The 22,444-nt window shown below is 35.4% G+C and overlaps 1 protein-coding gene across 1 annotated transcript in view; it reads left to right on the top strand.

The window, feature by feature from the left end:
- The window catches only part of LOC144975078 (protocadherin Fat 4-like), a 181,129-nt gene extending 160,165 nt beyond the window's left edge, over positions 1 to 20,964 (top strand). The window contains exons 65-75 of the mRNA XM_078918777.1: positions 803 to 1,054; positions 1,755 to 1,924; positions 3,674 to 3,834; positions 5,441 to 5,609; positions 6,651 to 6,800; positions 8,605 to 8,762; positions 10,212 to 10,386; positions 11,975 to 12,066; positions 16,068 to 16,138; positions 17,109 to 17,256; positions 17,797 to 20,964. Of these exons, the coding sequence (XP_078774903.1) occupies positions 803 to 1,054; positions 1,755 to 1,924; positions 3,674 to 3,834; positions 5,441 to 5,609; positions 6,651 to 6,800; positions 8,605 to 8,762; positions 10,212 to 10,386; positions 11,975 to 12,066; positions 16,068 to 16,138; positions 17,109 to 17,256; positions 17,797 to 17,855 (1,605 nt within the window). The 3' untranslated portion in view covers positions 17,856 to 20,964. The remainder of the gene's footprint in view (positions 1 to 802; positions 1,055 to 1,754; positions 1,925 to 3,673; positions 3,835 to 5,440; positions 5,610 to 6,650; positions 6,801 to 8,604; positions 8,763 to 10,211; positions 10,387 to 11,974; positions 12,067 to 16,067; positions 16,139 to 17,108; positions 17,257 to 17,796) is intronic.
- The last annotated feature ends 1,480 nt before the right edge of the window (positions 20,965 to 22,444 follow it).

The raw sequence follows: 22,444 nt of genomic DNA, 5'->3' as shown, positions 1-22,444 counted from the left end.
AAGTTAAATTTAGTGGAAATGACTTCGAAACAGATCAGTGACATTTTCAAAGTTGTAGCAATTGTTATTGTACATTAAATGCCACACACATTCTCCATTTTTATGACTTATTTCAGTCATGATTGCTTTTTAATATTTAGAGTTGTACAGTGCTGGCTCGTAGCCATCGTTAACATATAGCCTGACACTAGAACCCTCTAGGACTTACAGTTTGACATCATTTTTTAAGGTTTGTGCCTCGTCTAGTGAGTTGTTGTTATTAGAGCTCAAGAAAACAAGTGCTCTCATTGGTTGAACTATTGAATACAACTCACGATTTTTTTTCTTTTGTGGCCAAAGACTTATCTTTTGATGTCATTTTTTGGTCAGTGTCAGTTAACGATGGCAACGGCTGGCTACATTTCAGTTCATTTCAGTGCTTAAGTTAGAAATAAAATTTTGCCAAAGTAATTTTTATAAAAATGTTTTCAAGTAAACAATTAGTGTGGTCCCATTCCTTACATTTGGCCTGTCCATCCATTAACAGCAAATCTGGATTGTTACAAATAAATAAGATTATCCTATTATAAACATAAGAACATGCCAATCAATGTCGCCAAGAGAGCCTTGACAGCTGCAGGTGCACTACTGTTACTTTTGTTTTCTTGAAAGGTTAAGGTCTGTGTTCACACATAAATACGTAATGGGAGATATTTTGTTTCAATCCTGCCAGTAAAAGGTTTAATTAAGGCTTCTATTCTTTATGGTTATGCCATTGAATAACTGCTTGGATTTTCCAATTCTCTTCTATTGTCTCATATAGGCCCAAGACTCTGGAAGCCCTCTGTCTCGTTCCTCACTGACAGTTGTGAATATCAACATAAACGATCTTAATGACAACCCTCCGATATTCACATCGTCACAATATACAGGAGATGTGGATGAAAACTCTGCCTTGACGACAGTCATCTTGACCGTATCTGCCACTGACCTTGACATTGGAGTCAATGCTGCTCTCACTTACTCTCTTGACACTTCGGACAGTGGTGGGACTGTGGCTAACACATATTTGGAGGTATGTTTGTTGTGCGCTATGTGGTCTTATGGTATGACACTCGCTTTTGGATTGGAAGGTCCTGGGTTTGAACCTCGCTCAGCACTTAGTTGAGTCCTTGAAAAAGGCTCTTTACTCACATTCTCTCACCGTACTCAGGTGTAAAATAAGTTGCTGGCTGTTAACAGCGTTGTCTCTGTCGGAAAAAAATTTAATATCGCCTAACAGTCGTCTGTCTTGTTCTACATTTTAAGTGTTGCTGTTGGTCAGGGACCCTTTGTAAAGTGCTTTGAACATGTTTAATGGATATTGCGCTATATAAGCGCTCAAAAATTTTTTTACCTGTGATCAATGTACACATAGAAATAGGTGGTTATTTTCTGTACTTTAGAAAAGAGTAAATTGCTTTACACCCTATGATGGGCATGCATATAGTGTATGCTGAGTATTTTAGATTTGATTTTAGCTGCAAGGATTCCTCCTCTCCTTCCCCTACCCCCTTCATCATTATCATCATCACAATAATCATCTTCATCACAATAATCATCATCATCATCACTTCCTCTTCCTTCTCTTCTTCTTCCTCCATGATCACCACCTTCTTCCCGTACACCTCATTACTGTCTCCTTGTAAGTATCTTTCCCCCACATTATTCATTTATTGCCTCTGTTCTATTTCAACTCTTTAAAAGCTTTCACATTTTCCCTTTTCTCCTTCCAGATAAATGACACAACAGGTGAAATCAGCCCTAAAGTGAACATTGACTATGAAGTGATCAAGTCCTTCAACTTTGGTGTCATTGCTACAGATGGTGGAGCTGCCCCCCTGAATGGCAATGCTAGAGTCATCATCACAGTCAAAGATGTCAATGATAACAACCCAATATTCAAGTATGCCAGATTTGCATTTCTTTCATTCAACTAGCTGATAGCTAGGTCTGGTAGCTCAGTTGATAGAGTGCACACAGAGGGTGCAATCAACATTATTTTTTTATCTGACACCCCTGTAGACCCAGTATCAATTGCTTAGCTGGCAGAAATAATTACTTTGCAAAAGACTAGAGTCCCATTCAAAGGGTAGCAAGCAAGTGCTACTTTCCATTTAATGCTACAGAAACGAGGATAAACTCCTTCATGGGACTACCTATCCGATATGAGTTTTAGATTGATGAATATCCGAGTAATCAAGAACTCTGATATTTGATGTATTATAATATTATATATTACATGTTTGTTTGTTTTTAGAGGTTTTACTGTGTGTGCAACACTTTTAAGTCATTTCAGCACCAATAAAAAGGAAAAGGATATAGGAAACGTGGCAGATCTGAAATGAAAAGTTTCAAGGAAAAAGCAAAACAAAGGAGATTGGTTCAAATAGGGAACAGAAGATTCCACAAGCAATCCATCAATGTGCCTTTTTTACATTGTCTAAAAGTCTCAACCAGGCACAAGCAAAAGATGCCGCTATGAAGGATACATTCAGGGGTTTACAAAGTGCAATACGCTCAAAACTGAAGATTATTATTGTACATAACAGAGATTACCATGAAAAAATGTCATCTCTCAAAAAAAAAAAATATACATTTGACTGCTTTCCTCATAGCTAAGGACCCTTGCCAAGACCAGGAAAAAATTAGCTGTCTCTATCCAGCACAAAGTCTTATATTATGATTAGAGCTAAAATGACGATATAGCACATTAGGAGGGTAAATACTGTGGTAGTCCAAATGTTTTATTGACTGGTTTTCAATTGAAATATTGTAAGCGCTCTGAGCAAGGGAAAACCGTGAAAAGTTGGCTATTAATAAATAAGAAAAGTGCGTGGAGCAGGCACTTATGTTGGTAACAACAAGATATGAAGTGAATAGAAAAGTGCCAGAAGACAATAGAGAATAAAAATTTTCGCGGCGGTGGTGGGGTTCGAACCTGCGACCTTATTGGTACGACAACTCCGCCTGGCAGGTGAGAGCGTGGCTCTACCGTGTGAGCTATCCACGAACACATTAAAAATATTCGTTTCAAACCCAAAGTCATTACTAGATCCCTCTCTCACCCACTTCTTGAGACCGCCGATTCGTTCGTACACCACCATCGCGAATAATTTTGACCAGCAGTTAAGCTTAATAGCCAATATTCTCAACACAAACATATAACATAGAAACGATTGAGACATTGAGTATTAAAATTATTAATTTTATTAATTATTATTTTATTAATTAAGTATTAATTAAAAATTCACCCCATACACCGGAGCATACTCAATGTCTCAATCGTTTCTATGTTATATGTTTGTGTTGAGAATATTGGCTATTAAGCTTAACTGCTGGTCAAAATTATTCGCGATGGTGGTGTACGAACGAATCGGCGGTCTCAAGAAGTGGGTGAGAGAGGGATCTAGTAATGACTTTGGGTTTGAAACGAATATTTTTAATGTGTTCGTGGATAGCTCACACGGTAGAGCCACGCTCTCACCTGCCAGGCGGAGTTGTCGTACCAATAAGGTCGCAGGTTCGAACCCCACCACCGCCGCGAAAATTTTTATTCTCTATTGTCTTCTGGCACTTTTCTATTCACTTCATATCTTGCTATTAATAAATATGCATATTTATTTATTTATTTCCATTTCATATATCCCCCCAGTCCTACATTCTACAACACAGAGATTGCTTACAATGCTGTGTGTGACAACAGTATCACCACCCTGTCTGCCACAGATGCTGATAGTGGTGTCAATGCTGAGATCTCATACTCCCTTATTACCACTGACAATGCCTTCTTACTCAAAGTAGAGGCTGCTACAGGTAAGTTTGTCTTAGAATCTTATATTGAAATACAAACTGGGCAGTTTAACTATCAATTTTTCTCTTTTTCTACACCTTTTGTTAGCAGCTCATCTTTACTCATTTTTTCCAAGATACACTCTGCTTATGGAAAAAACCTACCTGCTGCTATCAACATTCTGAGCGATATTGAGAGCTTTACAGATGTACCACAGCCTTTTTACTCACATTCTCTCACCATACTCGGGTGTAAAATGTTTACCTGACCTGTGATAATGTTATCTTTGTTGGAAAAAAATTGTAATCATGTTTTGCAAGCATAATGTCCTGTCCTATGTTAAATGTTACTGTTTAATGCTATAGAAACTGAAATAAACTTGGGCTCCGTGTTTGGTTTTTTTTGGTCACAAAAACCCCACCAGTGTGGTCATGTGAGTTTCACCACGTCTGAATGTAGACAAGGTTGTGTTTACCCTGACTTCATGGCAACACAACACTTTGTTTTGCCTCTACTTTCACGAGATAAAGCAACACTTGGTTTGGAAGGTACCACAATTTTTAAATGGCTCAAGTCTGAATAGTCTCCTGTGGCTATTCGGACTCAAATTGCAATTTGCATGTGCAATCAACAGATTATTCATATTCAAACTCGGTCTGAATAGTCTCCCATGACAGTATAGCTTTCATTTGTTTTTTCTTCTTTTTTCTCTACATTTTAAAAAAATATTTTATTTATTGATAATTACATCAAATTGATGCAAATGAAAATAACAGTAAGGGCATAGTAACTAAAGTAGTCTAAAACCACTCTATTGGACGAGAAAGACAAAATCAATGTATCTCATTGGAAGTCCAGTCAGAAATTATAAAGAACAAAAGTCAAAGAAACTGGGATCTATAAGAAAATCTCTTCTAACAACATAACACGAGGTCCTCATATAATCAGGACGAAAAAGTATATTGTGATAGTGTGAGACAGGTAACACAATTTTTAATTTTTGGGGAGGGGGAATGCATCATGGACAGTAACACTAGGTCTGACCGAGTTGGTTTACATGAAGATAAAGAAGAAGAAGAGAATTTTTATCTCGTACAGGGATAGCTGGATTGTGACTTATCCTTTCAGCCTGTGCAGCTATGTGGTCTTATGGTATGACTTGCCTTCCGATTGGAATGTCCAGGGTTTGAGTCATTCTCTGAGCAGAGCATAGTTGAGTTCTGGGAAAAGGCTCTTTACTCACATTCTCTCACCTTTTTAAAAACCTTTTTTTTTCTTTTCTTTCTTTTGTTTTTTTAAATTATTATTTTAATTTATAATGTAGGATTAAGATACGATTTTTGATAAAGATTGAAAGGCACAATTTTTAGACGCCCTCTAACCTCTAAATAACAATGTGAAATTGAATGTAAGCTTCAATTTAATATATAAAAACAGATAATATGGAGGTTTTGGATTTCCCCTTTATCAGCAAACCAGGATGAATTAAACACTGCAGATGAATGAGATAATGTGGTAGTGGCGTTGTTAAGATGAATAAACAGATACATTGATGGGACAGGACATTTCCTGTTTCGAGCAGCAACATTTACATTACTCTAACCTCTAAGAAAATTGTCGTGTGTTTAGGTGTGGTTCGTCTCCAGGCTGTAGCCTCCCACAGCAAGGAGTATACCTACACATTCCGTGCTGCAGACAATGGGAATCCAATCAGAACGTCTGTCACGCCTGCTACTGTTAGGATGGACACGTTTGTACCCAACAATCATGTCATCACAATCAGGCTCAGATTGACGAGGTATTCTAATGACTCAGCACCATCATTCTTGAATTCATTCTCATTGTCGCTATTTTCATCTTCATCATCATCATCATCATCATCATCATCATCATCATCATCATCATCATCAATAATGATAATAATTAATAATAATAATAATAATAATAATAATAATAATAATAATAATAATAATAACAACAAAAACAGTAACAACAACAACAAAATGACAATGGCAGGGACAACAAATTTTGATGAAACATTGCATCACTTTCATTAATTTCTTCATCACCCATATGATTATCATCCTCATCATCAATATTAACAACAACAACATCATCATGTTAGTTTCACTATTTTCATCATCCTAACCTCGGGGGTTTTTTGTTGTTTTTTTTTTTTTGTAAAGCATATTATGATCTTAAATAGAGGTGCCTAAATGAGTCAATAAAATGGAGATAAAGATAAAGGGAGTAAAATGTGTGTGTGTGTGTGTGTGTGTGTGTGTGTGTGTGTGTGTGTGTGTGTGTACAATGGAAGAGAGAGAGAGAGAGAGACAATGAGATGACATAATGATATCAAAACTATATATACATCTCAAGAATAAGGTAGGGGGATAGGGAGGGGGGGGTGGGGGGGTTATTGAAGAATACTAGACACAGCAATAGTGTTATTAATGGTCCCCTCCCTCCGCTGTTAAGATATTGAAAAAAAAAAAATCTACAAAATTGTTAATCATATTAGTGTCTATCCTTTATTTTGTTTATTTCTTCTTCCTCCATAATTCCCCATCTCTGTTTAAAAATTCTTTTCTTACGCTCTTAGCTCGTTTTTCCTTTTGCCCTACTTTGTTTGGATTTATAGGATTTATTGATATCAATAAGTAGATTGCAGATATTCATTTTTACATTCACTCGTTCATCCTTATATTCATTCAATCATTAATCATTCTATTATGCATTTATACTTGATTAAATCATGAAATCGTTCCTACATTATTTTATCCATCCATCCATCTGTCCATTACTTTTCTCATTATAAATATTATATCTCTGTTCCCAGAGCTAATTTTGAAACCCAACGTGCCTCATTCCTAACGAACCTACAGACATTACTGAGAACAGTCAAAGCACAGGCCATCCCTAGAATCTGGTGTATTTCAGAATGGGCTGGAACTGCTGCTGCACCAGGAGCTGCTAGGAGAAGATTATTGTAAGACTCTCATCCCACTCCCACTCCCACACACACCCCGCCACTTAAAGCTTTACATGAAAATTATGGAATTTTTCAACCATGTTTAGTAATTGATACCATCATAGCGGCCAGATGTCCATTAATATGTCCAATCTACAAACTCAAAATATCTTCAAATATTCATTTGCACCCCGCACTATCAAAGACTGGAACACTCTTCCTGAATTATATGTGAACACAACAGATTTAAAAACATTCAAACAAGGATTATCAAAATTCTTCAGCCTAAATACCAACAATGGCTGTCACATTTTACAACTCTCTCCGCCCTCGAAAACAAACACTCAGAATTGAGTGGACTTCAAGTTACATTCAGAATCAGATTCAGAATAGCAGATTTCAGCTATTTTGATTTTCCTCGCTATTTTCAACTATTATGATAAACTGGCTTATCATTTTTTGGATATTGATGGTGATTTCTGCCATCATCAGCAGATAATGCCTCTAAAAATCTATGTGCACCCTTCACTGGCATAGATTAAAGCCTCTTCTGATATTTTGAATGACTTTTAGTGTCTGCCAACCAAAAAGACTTTTTATGTGAAATATGTTCCATTCTGAATAGTGGCAAAAAGGTCATAGCTTTTAATACTCTGTAAATTTTCCTCCTTTTTCCCCAATTTTTGGGAAGTGAAGTTTACATCCTTTTTGAAATTTCCCATTGACGACTCTGTATCATAGACCTCACCAGTTGCCAGAGTTATGCTGTGATTGGGATTGGATATCCAGGTCTATTAAATCTGGTGGAAAGTTCTTTGTGATAGATTTTGCGACCTCTCCACAAAATGTTTGTTCAATGCTTCCATGTCTGAATGTAAAAAAAACTTTTAAAACATGACCATTATTAAGCACAATATCCACTATGCATGCTCAATGCATTTTACAAGGGGTCCCCTAATCGACAGCAACTCTTAACTTGTAGGACAAGATATAACGCTTGTAAGGCAACAACACAACTTTTTTTCAACAGAAACAATGCTTTTAAGAAACAGGTACTAATTTTACTCTTGAGTAAGATGAGAGAATCTGAGTAAAGAGCCTTTTTCAAGGACTTAACTTTACACCGCTCTGAGTGAGACTCAAACCCAGGATTCAGAAGCAAGTGTCATACTTCTATATCCCAAGTCTGTTCTTGTTTACCCTGACTTCATGGCAGCACAACACTCATTTTTGCTTCCAATTTTCTCAGGTTAAATCATTTTTCTCAGGTTAAATCAACACTTGCTTTGGGTGAGGGGGGGGGGGGGAATTATTTATTAGAATCAATTATCTGTGCTTATCAAGATGAACAAGCCACGTTTGACTGGAATATCCCATTACATTTGTGACCCAACGTCTGTGGAAACCAGAAGCTTAAAGCTAGATTTAAAGTCTTAGGTATTGTAAGTACACTGATATGCTTTTGAAAATGATGCAACTTTTGTGACTCTTTTATGGATATTGAGTTATTCCGATGACCCTTCAACATACTCAGACATTGAGATTTGAAGTTTAAAATAAATTCAGTTTTAATAGTGCTCACTATCCGGTTTATAACATGCTTTACAAGGGGTCCCAAGCCAACAGCAACTCTGAACAAGATATGCTGCCTGTACGGAGTTATTGCAATTTTTTATGACAAAGACAACGTTGTACTGGCCAGGTACTCATTTTACCCTGAGTACAGTTACAGAATGTGAACAAAGAGTCTATTCCTAATAATATATCCTATAATTTTGTACTCTACTAACTCAAAATACATTTATCGTCCTATTATTGATAGGTCAACAGCTCCCATTGATGTCCATTTAATAGCCCTACAAGATGGCACTACCAACTCTCAGGGTAACATAGGACAGTCAAAGACATTTCTGACGCAGGATGAAATCTATGCCATTCTGGCCTCTGATGCACAAGGAACACCTAGCTCTGGTCTTACAGGTAAATAATCAGAGATTGGTAGGGACTGCAAAAGCCTGAGATCATAGAAATACTCATGAAAAAGTGTACATTTTTATCTGAAGCCTTTCCATGTTCAGCTTTTTATTAGGTAGATAAGGATTCTTCATCGTCCTCATTGTCAAAATCATCTTCATTACCATCAACACCACAGCGAGAATAAAATTTTAAAAATAAATATGAACATTTATATAGAGCATTTCCATGGATTAACCATGATCAATGCCCTAGATGGTACTCCTGACATCCCATAGTGGGCAGGGAGGCACTTTCTGTGTCTACTATATCCCCTATATCTGTTTTCCAACACGCTTTCTGTCTTTGTCTTGGAACGAGATTACTTGGTTTTGTCCTGGCCCGGGCTGGATACCCCAGCTGGGAGCGAAACAAGTCAAATGTATAGTTTAGTTTTGGGATATGATATTCTTTCCTTGTAAATCATCTCTCTGTTATGTACTTTTACCTTTTTAAATATATATATATATATATATATATATATATATATATATATTGGTTTGTTAACATTTGATTATATTCCTCTTAGTGGGGACCCATGTTTAGGTGATCACAAACTAAGTAAATTTGATAGTTTGCTCTTGGAATCTATATCTGTTTCCTATTTGAACCATTCCTATTTATCTTACTTTTTCTCATGTGCTTTCAATTGTAATGGACTCTCCCATTTTCTTCCTTTTTACTGGCGCTGATATGACCTAAGTGTGTCGCAAGTACTGTAAAACCCTTAAGAAGAAACAAAATCAAATGCCTCAATGTGCATAACAATATTTTATTTAATTCCCCACAGGCCATTGGACCACATTTCCATTTCATACAGTACCAGTTGCCTGATATGTGTTCTTTTTGTAGTAATACCCATAAAATATCCGTCACTGCTTATAGTCAGGTACTCTTTCACACCTGAGTCAAGGGGCTAAGGTGTGTAAAGCGCCTTACTTAAGGACAAAACATCGGGACCAGAATTTACCAGTCATCTATCCAGTCACTTAAAATGCTTAACATTGCTAGAATTTTGTGACTAAAAGAGATACCGAGCCACAATAGACGGAGATTCAAAATCAAGTGACACTAATAACTTATCTCCTTTACTGACTCTATGGTGTGCTGAAAGCTTGTTTGATGAGCACTTGCAAGCAAAAGAACAGGTATTGGCCCCAATACAGTGGAAGTGCTTTTTTCTGATCCTTTTGTTCACCCAGCTGTGATTGGGTGTTAGATCTAGCAGAAATTACTAAACGATAGACTAATGTCCTATCTAAAGGTAGAAAACAGTTGTTACTAATTAACCGTAAAAAAAAAATAGATTAATTTCAGCTCCCTGTACTTTATAGCTCTGAAGGACAAATTTTTGTCATCCACTGACACTAAAATTCAGATGTCAAACATTTTAGACAACAATATAAAATTCCCCAGGTTCAAGCTGGGACAATTTAAACATCGTGAAAATCCTCCAGTATTACGATGAACCAGATGAATGGTTTGAGAAGGAGTATGGAATTGCCATCACAGTCATTGCTAGTTTCCTGGGACTTGTCTTCATATTCACCCTACTATACTCCATATTTGTCTGCTGGTATAGGAAACATCAGTAAGTAAAAATATTGATGATAGTAATGAGAATAATTATTATCATCATCATCTTAATAATAATTATAATCATAATAATGACTTACTTGACTTATTGCCATTCCGCTCCTAATCAACCGACAACAGTAGTAGTAGTAGTATTATTATTATTAGTAGTAGTAGCAGCAGAAGCAGCAGTCACCGCCATCGTCGCCGGCATCATCGCTGCTGCCACTGCCGCCGCCATCGTCGTGGGGTTCCTGACCTCCGATAGTGGGCAGGGAGGCACTGTCTTCTATACCCCTTTATCTTCTTTCCTAGTAGTAGTAGTGGTAGTAGAAGTAGCAGTAGCAGCAGCAGCAGCAGCAGTAGTAGTAGTAGTTGTAGTAGTGGTAGTAGTAGTAGCAGCAGTAGTAGTAGCAGTAGCAGCAGCAGCAGTAGTAGTAGTAGTAGTAGCAGTAGCAGTAGTGGTAGTAGTAGTAGTAGTGGAAATAGTAGTAGTAGAAGTCGTCATCGCCGTCGCTGCTGCCACCACCGCCGTCGTCATCGTGGGGTTCCTGACCTCTCTGTCTTCTATACCCCGTTATCTTCTTTCCAACATGCTTTCTGTCTTTGTCTTGGGATGAAATTACTTTGGTTTGTCCTGGCACTGACCGGATACCCTAGCTGGGAGGGAAACAGTCAAGTGTATAGTTAGTTTTGGGAGATGATATCTTTTTGAGAGATCTCTGTTATGCATTGTTTTATGTTTTATTTTGGGAGCCTGTGCTTGTGTCTGGATGAGACTTTAAGGTGAATTTAAGCTAAGTACTTTGTTGGTGTGCTCTTGGACTCTCCATCTGTGTCCTAATTGAACCAATTCCCCTTGTCTTACCTTCTCTTGGGTGCTTTAATTGTAATTCTAGAACTTTTTACTAACCCATTTTCTTCCTCTTCACTGGTGCTGATATGACTTTAATGTGATGCAAGCGCCGTAAAACCCTTAAAAACAACCAAAGAAATAGTAGTAGTAGTAGTAGTAGCAGCAGTAGTAGTAGTAGTAGTGACATGACCTGAAAAGTTTACTAAACCCTGTTCCACCTGCTCGTTCCAGAAGATTTTGTCAGCTGTGATCAGAATTTTCTTCGATTTCATATTATTAATTTCTGTTGAGATAAGCTTTTTCTATTCTGCACTTATGCATCAAGTAATTTTGCTCCATTTTGACTTTTTGCCACTATCGTCAAATAATAAATTTGCCACAATATCAGATAAAACAAACACATATATGGCACCATAAGATTCCGTTGCCTAGGCATTCCATGACGGAATATAGATAATCCATCAAACAGGATGTCTGAAGTCAACAGGAAGCGCCCATGTTGTCCAAAGTTTGTTTTTTTTATTAGCAAACACAATGACAAAGGGTCCTGAGCAACACGTCCCGGTCTGCGAACACAACAAAACCGCAGTTGCTATTGCTTTTTGTGCAAAAGGCACTGGTCAATTGAGAGTCAACAAGCGCTCAATTATAGCTTTCCAGCCTGAAATGCTCAAATACATGTTGTATGAACTTGAAGATAAGACAGAATAAAGCCTCATGACCATATTCCTCAATCCTTTATTTCCAGCCCTGAAAAAGCGAAAAGAAGATTTAGGGTCCGTATCACAGAGGTGTCACCTAGTCCAGAGCCTCCCAGTGAAGAGGCTTGGAGAAAGAAAGGTAAGAAATCACTATACCATACTGGTTGGGTTACTCAAAGTAATTATTTGACTTGATTATTTATGTAGATATTTTGTGTTGATTTGAGTTGGATTTTATTTTTTTTTTGTTCATTTGAGAATTTTGACATGGAATCATTGAGTATATTATAACAATTTGAGTTGTTATGGTTGTAAAGAATTATATGTTTGTATTGTATTGTTGTGTAATGTGTTCAGCGCTGGAAGGCTGCTTTTAAAATTATTGCATTTTACAGCTGTTCTAAGTGTTATTTCTATATAGGACGAATTTTATTTCATATTCAGAGGATTTCTTATGACTTTGTGCTGCTTTTGACGAAATTTCGTGGATTTTAAACAATTAATTTAGCAATATTTTAAAGTTTTGTAAATTTTTGCAAGGATTTTATCATGTATTAAGACCATTTTTGTTTACGTTTTACGATTTTAAGGAAAAAAACAGTGAGCTATTTTAATCTTATTACAATGGTCGACGATGAATATTGAAAATGACAACACCTAATTATTGTTATAACTATTTACCCCAACACCTACGTACAATAGGAAACACAATTACTAATACACCGAATTTAGAAATAGTGAACATTTTGAGATCTTTTGAATTATTCAAGGCATACAGAACAATAACAAAAAGAGGAAATAATGGTGGAATGAAACAAAAATAAGGAAAAGCTAAAGAAAACATGAAAAACAACTCAGTCAAATTAAAAATACCAAAAATGATAGAGGGGAAAGACTTATCGAGTGGTACAGATTGGAAACACTTACTGTTGTCAATACATGGTTTAAAAACCACGATAGAAAGAAGTGGACATGGATAAGCCCAGGTGGCCTTTATAAAAATCTGATAGACTTTATTCTGGTCCAACATCAATTCAGAAATATCATACGCAACGCAACAACTATTCCAAGCTCAGATTGTAATAGTTACCACCGACCTGTCAAGGCCACGCTAAAAATAAAACTTAAACAAATAAAGAAAAAGAAAGTGGAACCAAAACTGCAATTAGATCTATTGAGAATTAACAATCAAATACAAAATTATTACAAAGAATGCGTGAAAGAAAAAAGTGAAAACTTTACCTCAGATATAAACATACATGAGTACTAGAATCAAGTATCAAACTGCATCACAGAATCTGCAAGAGAAACTATTCCATCTGTGAAAAAACATGAACCAAAACAAAAGTGGATGGATGACAAGATCTTGAAACTGATGAAAGAAAGACGAAAACTAGAACGCAACAGCAATGAATATATAGAAGCTAATAAGATTATAAAACATGAGTGTAAGAGAGCAAAGGAAGATTATATTGAACATGAATGTCACAGAATTGAAAGACTAAAACAATCTAACACCAAACAATTTTACCAGTCAATACAATATCTAAGTGGAAAACGACCAGCCATGGCAAGAAAATGCCTTAAAGACGCAAACAGTCATATACTTATTGACAAGAACGAAATTTTGGAACGTTGGGCAGTATACATAAAAAATCTTTATCGGATAACAATAGAGGGATGTGCTTGGATAAAGAAATCTCTACTGTGAACACGGGTCCCCAGATTATGCGAGAAGTAGATGCTGCTTGCAAAGAGATGATGTGTCCGGATGAGACCTATAGGTGATCTCAAACTAAGTACATTGGGGGTATGCTCTTGGAATCTACATCTGATCCCTATTTGTTCCCAGTTCCCCTATGTCTTACTTTTTCTTGGGTGCTTTAATTGTAACTCTAGAACTTTTTACTGTCCCATTTTCTTCCTTTTTACTGGCGCTGATATAACCTAAATCTGTTGCAAGCGCTGTAAAACCCTTAAAAACCCATAGTGGGCAGGGAGGTACTTGCTGTGTCTTCTATACCCCTATACATGTTTTCCAATTGCTTTCTGTCTTTGTCTTGGAATGAGATTACTTGGTTTTGTCCTGGCCCTAGCCGGAGTCTTGGCTGGGAGGGAAACAGTCAAATGTGTAGTTATTGTTTTGGGAGATGATATTTTTTTCCTTGTAAATCATCTCTCTGTTATGTATTATTATATTTGTTATTTTGAATGTATAATGTACGCGTTTGAGTGTATTCCTTTTTGTTGGTTTTGTTTTTGTGTCTGGATGAGACTTATGGTGATCTCAAACTAAGTACATTGGTGGTATACTCTTGGAATCTACATCTGATCCCTTTTTGTTCCCAGTTCCACTTTGTCTTACCTTTTCTTGGATGCAATAATTGTAATTCTAGAACTTTTTACTATCCCATTTTCTTCCTTTTTACTGGCGCTGATATAACCTAAATGTGTTGCAAGCGCTGCAAAACCCTTAAAACAAACAAACAAACCCTTAAAAACAAAACAAAAACATATCATTATTATTGTTGTTATTATTATTACTGTTGTTGTTGTGATTGTTGTTGTTGTTATTATTATTATTATTATTATTATTATTATTATTATTATTATTATTATTATTATTATTATTATTATTATGTTTAAGAGGTGGAGGGGGGGGGGGATTTGTTTGTATTTTGTTTTGATTCCATTGATGATATGATGTATGCATAGTACCAGGTGGTGAGTCAATACTGAATTATGAAAGATGTAGGTTTAGAAATGGTTGATAGCAACGGATTGAATTTTATTTTTTTTAAACAGAGAAAAACAGTCACTGATAGTTCATTTAACAACAGAGTGGCAATATGACTTGTGTCAATTGTTATTATGTCGGGATGAACTACATGTGGAGAACTTAGTTTGAGAGCAACAAGATTTCAATTAGAAATTTTTATTGTTTTTTTTTTTAATTTGAGAAACAAAGCTAAATGAAGGTATAATTTGTTTCATGAATACATCACATTAAATGTCTCAGTTTTGCTCCTGTAAGTAAAATTTAGTGTTTCGTTTTATAGTTTTAAAATGTTAGAGAAAATTTTGTGTCATTTTTTAGATGAGTTGCCAAAGGCTTTATATATTGTTTTCTTCTCATCTGTACAATCCTGGGTAGGGATCCTGACCTCCCATAGTGGGCAGGGAGGTACATACTGTGTCTTCTATACCCTTATATCTGTTTTCCAACATGCTTTCGCCTTTGTCTTGGAATGAGATTACTTGGTTTTTTCCTGGCCCTGGTCGGAGTCCTGCTGGGAGGGAAACAGTCAATGCATAGTTATTGGTTTTGGAGATGATATTTTTTTCCTTGTAAATCATCTCTCTGTTATGTATTATTATTTTTATTTTGAATGTATAATGTAAGCATTTGAGTGTGTTCCTCTTTGTTGGATTTTGTGCTTGTGTCTGGATGAGACTTGTAGGTGATTTCAAACTAAGTACATTGGTGGTATGCTCTTGGAATCTACATCTGATCCCTATTTGTTCCTAGTTCCCCTTTGTCTTACTTTTTCTTGGGTGCTTTAATTGTAATTCTAGAACTTTTTACTATCCCATTTTTTTCCTTTTTACTGGCACTGATATAACCTAAATGTGTTGCAAGCGCCGTAAAACCCTTAAAAACTAAACTAAACTAAATCTGTACAATCAGAATCACACACATTTCCACATACAAATAATCTTACTCACGTTTTTTAATGAAATTTTATTGTTTTTAAAATATTGATTACCTTGAGACCTAATTATGCTGCTTTATAAAATGTGTTAAGTCAATTTTAAATTCGATGTTCGCTTCATTCCACTTAATACTGTTTTAAAGTGATTGGTCACAAATAACTTTAAGCTCATATTAACTATTTTGTCTATAACATGCCTCTATATATAAAACCAGAAGAGTTGTGTTTTAAACAATGCTAAACAGTGCAGAAAACAAGTATAAAATCATCTCAAAAATATCAGCCTGTATCAACGATTTTTTTTCTGGCACTGTTTCATACACACCTTTTCTGATTTTTATCTTACACCAGTTGCTATTTGGTAATTGTTACCATTAATAAAACTAACATAATATATGTGGTATATTATCATTTTGTCCCTCCCTAGGTTTGGCTCCTTCATATGAAAATAACTACTTGGCCGGGAATGCTATCCCACCATTACCTGAAGTGTACTCTGTAAGTACAATCTTGTTATGTTGTAGAGGTGTGCCTTAAAAGACGGCTTTAATAATAATAATAATAATAATAATAATAATGTAAACCATTTATACGGCACCTTCTCCATATACAAACAGCTCTAGGCGCCTTTTCAATAAAAACATCATAGCTAAAATCACAGCTCATACACAAAACATGCTTAAGACATTCATATCATGAAAAATAATCCATAAACGGAAACTGGTTTTAATCTATCAAATATTTCCTAATAAAATATGTCTTAATATTTGTCTTAAAAGTAATTTCTGTGTTACATTTTCTTAAGGAAATGACCATTCTATTCCAATCTATCTATTTGATTTTGTTCTCTATTACTATGACTTATTGCATTTCCTATTGACATATCGTATTGTTATCATCTAATGTACATGTAACAAAATTACAATTTTCCATATTTATCACAATGGACTTTTCTTTTGAAATAATGTAACAAGTCAATCAAAACTGACACAGTTCTAATGAAAGGTGAACCCTTTTTCCTCATAAACAGACTATACTTTCTTTGTTTGGTCCAGCAGCTGTTAAAGATTTTAGTAGGATTGTCATGTTGGGAATTCTATAATGACACATAATGAATTTACCCCATCATTATTTACATTTTTCGGAGACAAATTATATAATATGTAATAGAATGACCATTCTATCTCTGTCTATATGATTGTGTTCTTTATTACTATTACTTATCGCAACCATTAATTTGTGTGTCAACCACCCTATCGTCTGACACTATTACATATGTATTGTTAAAGCTCCTGTTTTTATTAATTACATGATAGTGGTTTGCATCAATTTTCTTTTTGATCGAATACGTGAATATGCATTTTAATTCAATTTTGAAGAGCACTAAAAACCTCTAGGGTTAGCAGACAACATGGAAGTAGAAGACTAGGGTTGAGTGATTTAATATCTACTACTATTCAATTACCAGCCACCCCCCAGTGATGATAACACGAGAGAACCATACAGTTTTACCCCAGCCCCAAGGTATAGATCTCCATCCGAAGTCATCATTAGAGCAGAAAGCAGCGAGTACAACATTGTCAATAGGGAGTTTGATGGCAGGGCATTTGATCCAGGTAAAACAAAATACACTTGAGCGTTTATATAATGCATTATCTACTTAACACGCTCATGGTGCTTTACAAGGGGTACATAGCCAACAGCAACTTTTAACATGTAGGATGAGACATGACGTCTATAAGGTGATATGTATTACAATTTAATTCAACAGAGACCACTCTGTTAAAGGCCAGGTCCTCATTTTACACCTGAGTACAGTGAAAGATTGTGAGTAAAGAGCTTTTCCAAGGACTCAACTATATATTGCTCAGAGCGAGACTCAAAAATTGGACCTTTCCAAAGGCGAGGATCATACCATAAGACACATAGCCACACAAAGTTAAAGTTGGATAAATTTTTTAAATTATAAAAATGCCTTACATTTTAAATTTATTTTCCAGTATTGGGTAGAATGTATAAGTACAACATTGAAAATGGATTGATGGATGGATATTGAGAGAGAGAGAAGGGGGTGGGGGGGGGGGGGTCAAAGTTGGATAAATTGTTAATAATAAAAATGCCTTACGTTTTTTGCTTTTTTTTACTTCATTTCCCAGAGACGGGTAGAATGTATGAATACAACACCAAAACCAACGAGAGAAGGTGGATGGATTGATAACTGTGAATGTCATTTCCTGGATGTTGTAGTATGTGATCTCATCTCAATGTTGGTGTTATCAAAATTAGTTGGACCTCAGGACTTACTGTCATCAAAAGTAGTCTGACCTCAAGACTTATCGAAAAAATAGATTCTACTAAGAAAGCTTTACTTTTGTAAATATTATGTCTTTTCTATTCCAGTAATATTCCAAGCATGAATAGAATTATTTTTGAACTTTGAGGAAGAATGGAGGAAGAAAGAGAGAGAGAGTTTGTGTGCGCGTGCGTGTGTTAGAGAGAGAATGAGAGAGAAAGAAAGTAAAAAGAAAATACCTGGTGTGTGTGTTTGTGTACGTATGTGTCTGTGTGTGCAAGGGTATTTGAATTGGTTCAATTCTGTTTTTTTCCTTATTGTATGACCCAAATTGTCAACATTATAAGGTGAGTAGCCTGATGTTTTTTTGAGAGAAACTGCTTGATGTCTCGAGATATTTCAATTTGTACTTTAAAAATATAGATAAATAAAATCATTGTCGCTAAATCAAAAGTGATTCTTATTTAAGCTACAAAATGAAAAAAAAAATTATTCCGGCATTATCTGGTTAATAATATTTTTTTAAAGATCAACATTGATTTTCTATAATCCTCATATTTGGCTTCCGTCGGAATATAAATATTATTATATGTAGATTATTTTCTTTGATATTTGGTGTGTTTCACTTTAATTCCAGTTTTGAGTAGCACCACATCAAACTAGTATTATGTCGTGATTCAGGCAGATACCAAAAAGCGAATGGAATGTTAAAATGATTAGAAACAGGAAATTTTGGCTTTATACACTTTATAAAATGTTATTGTTCGTTCTCCTCAGTCAAACAATTAACTTATCCCAAGTTTTTTTTACATTTTTACTATAAATTCTATATTCTGTATCAATTGTACTCTGACATATCGCTGTTTTTAGACATTCGTGACATTTGATTTGGGTTGTATGATGATATTGGGGGTTTCTGGCCATTGTTGAAGGATTCTATTGCGTTAGATATTTGATTTACTTGACATTTAATACCTCTCAGATTTTATTTTAACACATCAGAACTTTTCCTTTGAAAGCTCACGATTAGAATAATAATGGATGTATTCTTTACAGTTTTGTTTTTGTATTTAATTATTTATCTCTTTTGAAACATTTATTTGCTCATTCATTTATTTACTTATTTTAACTTTTAGATGTAACTACCTCTCAATAAACGTTGTATTAATATGGTATGAAAATGACCTATGATTCATTTTCAGCTTTATTTATATTTGTTTCCTTTATTTATTTATTATTTTCCTCCGTAAATGATACACAAATGTTAAGCGCTATAGAATTATTGCAAGCAAGTATTGACATTAAAAATAATATTTGACATGTTTATACTTTTTTATTTATGACGTTACACGTTTTTAAAAAAATTGTTTTTGTATAAAAAGTGTGATAAAACATGTAAATAAAATGTGGCATATTGTTGTTGATAAGGCAGCTAGCTACTCTAAGATACCTTGAAGATTTTCATTATACGAAATATGACAACCGGAAGTGCCTGTAATGAAAGAAATTTGTTGCATATATTTTTGCAAGTTTCTATCTTATTAGACCACAAAACATCAATTTATTTGAATTGTTACTATGGAAGCATTAATATTCTTTCTAAAAGCACTGGAATTAGATTTGATAGATATAATATCACCATGGTTTCAGATTATTTCTTATGTTAAAAAAAAAAATGAAGGCCATTTCACCAGAACAATTTAACATACAACTAAATTCACATTATCAAAGAAAAATCCACTCAAAAACACTAAAACACCTTAACTGGGTGGGGTTCCTGACCTTCCATAGTGGACAGAGAGGCACTTATCGTGTCTTCTATCCCCCTATATCTGTTTTCCAACATGCTCCCTATCTTTGTCTTGGAATGAGATTGTACTTGGTTTTGTCCTGTCCCTGGCTGGATACCCTAGCTGGGAGGGAAACAGTCAAATGTATAGTTAGAGTTTTGGGAGATGATATTTTTTGTCTTGTGAATTATTTCTCTTTTATGCACTTTATTATTTTTGTTCTACCATAAATGTGATTTGTAAACATTTGAGTTTATTCCTCTTAGTGGGTGACCTGTGCTTGTGTCAGGATGAGACATTTAGGTGATCTCAAACTAAGTACAATGATCTACATCTGTTCCCTATTTGAACAAATCCCCCTTTGTCTTACTTTTTCTTGAGAGCTTTAAGTGTAATTCCAGAACTTTTTGACTATCCCATTTTCTTCCTTTTTACTGGCGCTGATATGACCTAAACGTGTTGCAAGCCCCATAAAACCCTTAAGAACAACAAACAAAGCAGACTTCATTGAAAATACGTAGTAAGCTTTGATCCTTCTATATCAAATAGCATGAATTTTCTAATTCTGATATATTTGACTTTATAGTCAATTTCCTTCATCTAGATCATTCCGACATATTACCATTTTGACAGGTGGGTAACATTTGAAGATAATAATATGTATTCTCAAAATAACAACATTAATAATGAATTAAATTATATAAATGCCCTTTTATTATTTAAGTAGTTATGTAAAACAATATATGACAAAGAATTATACAAACTGATAGGAAATATGTTAAGCTTCTCTTGTAAATAACATGAGATAAATGATTGTTGATGTTTCAGGTTTCCTCTTTATCAAAACAAATGATTAAAAACAAGTATTATATTATGATCAAATAAGTAGAAGAGGTTTAAAGGTTAAATAAATTGAATACGAATATGAATGTTTTGGGACTTGTATCCCTGCTCAGTCAACGACAGGAACCATCTGAAATAGTTTAACAATGCTTAAAGTCTTGAAAGAGTATGGCAGAGATATATGGAGCGAATTTGCATAGATGGAAGAAAAATGCCACGGCTTTGTTTATTTGTTTTTGTTTTGTTTGTTTTCTTTTCTTTTTTTTTGACAGAATGTTAATCTCACCTGTTGTTATATCCTTGCACCGCCCTTTTTAATTTTATTCATTCCATGACAAAAGTACTACAAAGTATTGCTGATGTTGATTTATGTATAATAAAATGTTGCACTATCAAAATTTTTCGTTTCTTAGCAGCCTTTTTTATATGTGTGTATGTGTGTTATCGTCAGAATGTTTTTGTGAAATGTCTTTCTTTCTCTTCTATTTTACTTTTAGTCTGTAGCTAGGTACCTGGGTGGGGCTCCTGACCTCCCATAGTGGACAGGGAGGTACTTGCAGTGTCTTCTATACCCATATATGTTTTCCAATTGCTTTCTGTCTTTGTCCTGGGTGGGGTTCCTGACCTCCCATAGTGGGCAGGGAGGTACTAACTGTGCCTTGTATCCCCCTATATCTGTTTTCCAACTGGCTTTCTGTCTTTGCCTTGGAATGAGATTACTTGGTTTTGTCCTGGCCCTGGCTAGGGGGGAAACAGTCAAATGTATAGTTAGTTTTGGGAGATGATATTATTTTCCTTGTAAATCCTCTGTTATGTATTATTATGTTTGTTATTTTGAATGTAGAATGTAAGCATTTGAGTGTATTCCTCTTAGTGGGATCTTCTGCTGGTGTATGGGTGAGACATTTAGGTAATCTCAAACTAAGTACATCGATAGTGTGCTCTTGGAATCTATATCTATTCCCTATTTGAACCACTCCCCTTTGTCTTACTTTTTTCCTTAAGTCCTTTTTATTGTACATCTAGAATCTTTTCACTACCGTGTCGTGGTGGGAGGGCTTGCGTATCTCGAACCTCGGACCTCCAATAAGAGAAAAAAGGAGAGAGATCAGACGAAGAGTAATCCACCGGTCCTCCAGGAATGGGGGTTGAGCGTAGTGTTAACAACCCACCTCATAAAAAGCAAACTGTTACAGAAACAGAAACCAGACGTAAATCCACAACCGGTGGCAGCAGAGAAGCGGACCAGAATACAGCCACCGCTAAAGCAGCCGATCGCAAAAAATGGAGATGTCTGGTGGATGCCCTATGTGCCTCAAGGCCCGAAGAGGATTAAGTAAGTAAAAATCCAGTTTTCTTCCTTTTTACTGGACCTGATAAGACCTAAATATGTTGCAAGAGCCGTAAAACCCTTTTAAAAAAACAATCTGTCTTTGTCTTGGCATGAAATTACTAGTCTTGTCCTGACCTGGCCGGAGTTCTTGGCTGGGAGGAAAGAGCCGAATGTATAGTTATAGTTGTGGGAGATTATATTTTTCTCCTTGTAAACCATCTCTCTGTTTTATGTAATGTTATTTTTTTTCTTTAAAATATGATTTGTAAACATTTGAGTGTATTCTTCTTTGTGGGATCTTGTGCTGGTGTCTGGTTGAGACTTTTACGCGATCTCAAACTAAGCACACTGACAGTGTGCTCTTGGAATAATTTTTTTTTAAAAACCCATAAAATTCCTTTTATTCATCCCATAGGGGAAATTTGTCTCTAGGGTCTATTCCAAGGGAAGACTGGAATAACCCAGGCGTCAGCCGCAGTGCAGCGCCGCAAATTGAGCTAAGACGAGGTGACTTGCTCAAGGCCACACAGCGCAGCGGCGGGTGA

Source organism: Berghia stephanieae, chromosome 6, assembly GCF_034508935.2.
Source record: "Berghia stephanieae isolate SIO BIC M18660-M18661 chromosome 6, UCSD_Bste_1.3, whole genome shotgun sequence".
Taxonomy (NCBI): Eukaryota; Metazoa; Mollusca; class Gastropoda; order Nudibranchia; family Aeolidiidae; genus Berghia; species Berghia stephanieae.
The sequence above is the reverse complement of the archived record's forward strand: the minus strand, read 5'-3'. Positions and strand labels throughout refer to the sequence as shown.